The sequence below is a fragment of the Mytilus edulis genome, chromosome 8, assembly GCF_963676685.1.
Source record: "Mytilus edulis chromosome 8, xbMytEdul2.2, whole genome shotgun sequence".
Classification (NCBI taxonomy): Eukaryota; Metazoa; Mollusca; class Bivalvia; order Mytilida; family Mytilidae; genus Mytilus; species Mytilus edulis.
This window is the reverse complement of record NC_092351.1, coordinates 27,958,641-27,964,665: the sequence shown is the minus strand read 5'-3', so window position 1 is coordinate 27,964,665 and position 6,025 is coordinate 27,958,641. Positions and strand designations below refer to the sequence as shown.

General features: G+C 32.5%; 1 protein-coding gene across 2 annotated transcripts; it reads left to right on the top strand.

Annotated features, from left to right (window-relative positions):
• The first annotated feature begins 433 nt into the window (after positions 1 to 433).
• LOC139485258 (BTB/POZ domain-containing protein 2-like) lies at positions 434 to 4,756 on the top strand. Of its 2 annotated transcripts, none has more exons than XM_071269564.1 (3): positions 434 to 741; positions 2,789 to 2,947; positions 3,452 to 4,756. In XM_071269564.1, the coding sequence occupies exons 1-3, from the start codon at positions 692 to 694 to the stop codon at positions 4,599 to 4,601; spliced, it is 1,359 nt and encodes a 452-aa protein (XP_071125665.1). In that variant the 5' UTR covers positions 434 to 691; the 3' UTR covers positions 4,602 to 4,756. The 2 variants fall into 2 exon arrangements, with proteins under 2 accessions (XP_071125665.1, XP_071125664.1); XM_071269563.1 differs by having other exon boundaries at positions 438 to 741; positions 2,634 to 2,947.
• The last annotated feature ends 1,269 nt before the right edge of the window (positions 4,757 to 6,025 follow it).

The window sequence follows — 6,025 nt, the reverse complement described above, 5'->3', positions numbered from 1 at the left end:
ATGACACCTTCTTGACCTGAATTTGTTTTTATTTTTCAGTATAAGTTCATTTTCAAGTTTATATAGATTTTATGTTTCGAAGGTTTTCCTTTTATTATAGCATCAAGTAACATCATAAAAATACTGAAGTCAGAGGAAAATTGTAGGCGAAAAGTCCATAATCAAATGACAAAATAAAAGCTCAAGCACACCTTACGAATCGTAAACAACTGCCATGTTCCTGACTTGGTACAGGTATTTTCTTACATTTTTTTACGGGTTTATGTTCAGTTCTGTTATTTCATCCTATCAAAGGAATTTGTTACATAATATTTCCTGTTACCATAGTTAAGCGTCCTTAAAAATCAGCAACCGAAAATATTACTGACTGCCTCTAAAAACGAAAATAAAAATACAAATTATATACTAGTATTCAGAAATTCTAAAGTGTACTTTAATGTTTAAAAAATAGTCTAGATAGTGTCCCAGTTATCTATGAATAAACCTGCTTTGGAGAACTATATGAACTTTTCAAATAACTTTATGAATACTCCAATACTATCTTACTTGTTATCATAACAAAAGACGTGGGTTTTAAATGGAGCAAATTATTTCAAATCGATCAATATTTATTGATAGCTGTTTACTAAAAATGTCCAACAATATAACTTGTATGTCTTAATGTCAGCATGTTCTTCATGCTCTTCTGTGAATGTTAACTCTGTATTGGAAAGTGAAGCATAGAATTCGAAAATGTCATTGGTGAGTACACATAACAAAAATTAGGACTTAATATGAAAATGAAGGCTACGAAATATACTTGTTTACAGAAAATGTTTTGGTGTAACCACGTTTACAAACATCACCAACACATATAAATATGTAGGTAGTGCAAGGAATTAAATAAATTCGATACTTTTAACGGACGATCGTTTCATAGTCCTTATGTTAATGGGGGAAGGGTGGATTTAAATTTATTTTCACTTTTGTACACATCTCTTTCTTCATTTTGTTGGTCAAAATATTCAATCATTTTCATTTGAGCTAGGTTAGATTTTTAGGTGTAGAACTTTCCGGGCCAAAATATTTCTCAAAAATCCTTATTAAATATGACAGAATGGTCAAAAAAGCAAATGTTGTAGATGAAAAAAAATCTCTTCAAACATTCTTGCGTCCAAAGCGTTTTTCGTGAATGACACTTGGAATTTTTAAACCTACATATTTGAAAATCATTGTATGTTTGACATATTAGGGACATTTTAAAGAATGTACCATTCTAAGTACATGTATATTCCCATTATCTGATTATCAGAAATTTATACTCGACCTATCAAAATATTACTTTATTGTTAGGTACAAATGTAATATCATAAAACCGAGAGACACACATCAACTAAAAATAAAATACTAAACAACAGAACACTGAAGTGCAACAAAAAACAAACAACAACGCAATACAAATAGAATCGAACTATATTGACAATACGAGACAAGCATAACACTGTATCTTCAATTGTTTTATGCTTACAATTTTCAAAACGTGCAAATGTCCACTGTTCACTCTCATACCATATATGACCCGGGTGGAAGGTTAATTTATGTTGTTCATCCTTTATGGTTAAACTTACCCCTTATTATACGAGTGGAAAGATTATTAAATGTTGGGGATATAGTTTTCTACTTTTATTTATACAAAACTGAGTATACTTTTTCAGTTATTACCCTTTTTGCAGCAAGGTTTATCCTTAGTAGAAACATTCATTTTTTTTTATCTATTATCTATGACAATAAATAAATTGATTTCGTTGTAAAAGAGGGACGAAAGATACCAAAGGGACAGTCAAACTCATAAATCTAAAACAAACTGACAACGCCATGGCTAAAAATGAAAAAGACAAACAGAAAAACAATAGTACACATGTCACAACATAGAAAACTAAAGAATAAACAACACGAACCCCACCAAAAACTAGGGGTGATCTCAGGTGCTCCGGAAGGGTAAGCAGATCCTGCTCCACATGTGGCACCCGTCGTGTTGCTTATGTGATTACAAATCCGGTATTGATTTAATAAAATATAGTATTAATATATTATCATGTACAATTCTCTGATCTATGCTTCCTTTTCAAACATTATGTGCTCTCTGCCACGTCCATAATATTGTTGTATATATCATGAACTTAATAGGTTATCATATTCATTGATCAAACAGTTCTTCAAGGACTCGAGAAAAGGTGCTGATAATGTTAACTATGAGTTTTAACATTCACTAAATATTTCACCTAGAGTTACGTAATAGGGGGTTACAAAAGGTTGAACAAACGGTACAGAGGGCGTCGGTTGTCGATAGATATAAGTATTTGTTATTCAGTAGTAATTTGTCCGTCAACACTGAGGTTTTTGTTCGAATTTCACTCGTAACATGCAAGTGCGTTCGATTCCGATCTATCATGTATTTAATATGATTACCAGTTGTCCGTCCTACCAGTGTTTCCACTGGTAATAAAAATCGACCGCTATGATATAGACAAGAGGACTGAAAGTTGCATTAAACACTTACAACTAATTACTTTTAGTTTAAACTTTAGTATCTGTAAGAGAGAGATTTTTCAGTAGGTTCCACGCATTATAATGTGAGGTAAAATATTTTACAGGAACCATATTTTGATACAGAGAGTAACATTGAAGCTAACTGTATTCAAAACGATCTGGAAACCTTATACTTAGCAGATAATCAACAAAACGACAGCATTTTGTCCTGTCTGTCGAATATTTGTTTAAATGAGGACCTTGCAGACGTTTATTTCAGTTTTCCAGGAGAAGAGTCTAGACGATACCCAGCTCATAAAATGGTGCTGTCCTTGAGAAGTCCGGTATTTAAAGCAATGTTTTATGGAACATTCCCGCAACAGAACGGAGACGTAGAAATATTGGATATTAAAGCCAGTACATTCAATTTGTTGCTGAGGTAATTCCTTGTTAAATAACATCACATGTGTTCAATGCAACGAAGTAATCAGATTATAAGGATTACAAGAATGCAAAAAAACTTTCCCAAATTAATATATAATTTCATATTAATAGTGTTTTGATTTATTCTTTTATGCTTTTGTATCTTTAACTTATTGTGAATGTGATTCAAATTTTCTATAAGGCAATATAATTTGATATAGAGAGCCTTGCTATAGGACATCGAGTGGTGTAACGCGTTTTGCACAGTGTAAGGCGGTTTGGTGCCACGATATCTCTATAGAATGAGTTCGAATCTCCGCCAGGGAAGAACAAAAAAAAATGATTCCGCAAATTTACAAATCTAACACGGTTGGACTGATTTTTAGACGAATAATATATATATATATAGAATGTGTTTGTAGCCTTCAGTTGTATCGAAAGTTACCCTTTTTATTGAGCATGCTACTACTTCTTAATCATTTAAAAACATTTTACTATTACAACAATGTTTTTCTTCCAGATACATATATACAGACAGAGTACAATTAACAGGACAGATAGTTATCTCCTTGTTATATGCAGCACAAAAATATCAAATTCAGTCGCTGCTTTCCTTATGCGAATCATTTTTGCGTAACAATCTTTGGATAAGGAGTGCCTGTACTATTTACAGCAATGCAAGGCTTTTTTCGTTAGATCAACTTAAACAGGACACGCTAAAATTTATTGCATTGAATGCTGCAGACGTTTTTGAAGTTAAAGATTTTTTGGCTGTTCCTGCAAATGATTTAGTGGACATCCTGAAGCTTGAAACAATCAATATTACTGAAGTTAAACTGTTCCAGTCTATCCTCAAATGGGTCGATGTAAAATTGGTAAAAGCTCAAAAACTTATTACAGGACAAAATAGAAGAGGTATCCTCTTATCTTCTGGAATTTTATACCTAATAGCATTCCCGTCACTTAGCATTGATGACTTTACCAAAATAGTTGTACCTACTGGAATCCTGACTGACGAAGAACAACTTCAGCTTTTCAAAGCTATTACAATGAATGAAATTAGCATGTGGACAAAATTTCGCGTGAAGCCACGGAACATCGGCAAGGTTATCAAAATATCGATCGATGATATTATTCCGTCTTTGGAAATGATGCATTTACAACAAAATACATCATATAACAGCAGGTGCCCAATGAATGAGAAGGACTCCCTACACAGAACACAAAACATATATCTTAGAGCTTCGAAAACAATACGAGTCGTTTCTGCAAACATCAAACCCAAATTTGTAAGTGTTAGACCAGGTTATGCGTGTACTGTGGCGTGCACATTCAGAGGCAAAACAGTAGATCAAAAATATACGTATGGAGAAGACTGCATCATACACATCGATGAAGAATTTACATCAAATGATACACGGAATATTGTTTTCGAAATCAAAGATGAAAGACAAGAAAAAATATCACCAAATGATTGGTTTCGAACCTCTAGTAGGTACCAACCGTCACCAAATGTGCAGTTTCAGATGTTACCAAATAAATATAACATCGGGCGGAATCAACGAAAATTAAACTGGAATAAGTATTTTACGCCTGGAAAAAATAGAATTGATTTTAGTTTTGAAGGTATTTACTTAGTAGACACTTTCGATGTGATCGAACTTGATTAGTGAATGTTCTGGGTGCTTAGCTTGTCATTTGGAGATATTTGTTTTATATGTAACATATAGAGGCATATTTTTTCCTTCAACGTGTCGAATCCGTCTAACGTATCCATATTGTGTTACTTTATGACAAAATATCCTAGCTGATATAAGACGTTGAAGCGTGTTTTTTCACAAACCCAATTCAAGTTCATATTCTAAAAACGCCTAAACGCGTACATCCAAAATGAAAAAAAACTTATAATACACAGCAAAAATTGCATACCCGTTTTTCATGCGTAAAACAGGTGTTTTACGTATGTTATAAAACGTACGTAAAACGCATATTGAGGACCACGCATGTAAAACGCCCGTTTGAAACGTATGAATTACGTATGTTAAACGCACGTAATACGTGTGTGAACGTTAAACGTGCGTTAAAATTGTACGTATAACGCCCGTTTTACGTGTAAACGCATGTTAATTTCTAACAAATCATGCGTTTTACGTATGTTTTTTTATGTCCTCAACACACGTTTTACATATGTTTTTAGTCCTCCAACACCTGTTTTATGTATGTTTTTTCTTTCTCTGCAACAACTATTTATACATGTTTTTGTAGTCTTCAAAACCTGTTTTACATGGTTTTTTTTTCCATAGCACCCATAATATGTATGTTCTTGGTTTTTTTTTGCATCTACACCAGTTTAATGAAAGTTTTTTTTTGTATGGGGTAACGCATCATCTGTTTAACATTTTTTGTTGTCCACAACATCCAAAAAATTTCCAAACACATTATATATATGATTTTTTGGAGTTTTTTTTCTGGTTGGTATAGATGGATAAACCATAGATATTTGTCTTTTCTTACGTAAACACTAACAATTTGATTCTTTTACATATCTTCATGTATGTATATATATAAAATCAATGAGTATATCCTTGTAGTATTTAGTTGGAAATCAAAATGACAACATTTAAATATGATAGTGTTGTCTGTCCTTTTCAACCTTTGCCTCCCTTCCATAACTGTTTTTGGCAAGGCATACATTTACTGTGCGCTATCTTACAATTAGAATTGAAGCACAATATTTTATGACAGCCTATACAAATGATCTACATCCATGAAAAAACCCTCATAAGAAAGATTATCAATTACCATTTAGAATGGACTATTTGCCTTAAACATGTTAAAGATGTCTGTTGGTCTTTATGCTGGTTTAATTGATGTATACGCAATATCTCCTTTTTTATATTGAAAAGAATTGGTTATACTCAAGCCAATGTGAAGAAGAAAAGGTACATGTATTAAGGATTAGACATCATCTTTTTCTGTTGGTCAATGGAATTTTTTTTCACTACAATTGTGATTTGAATTGATTGTTGGTTGGTTGGTTCTGATAGAATTTGCAAAAAGACCTCAAAATATGATGGTCATATAAACACTACAA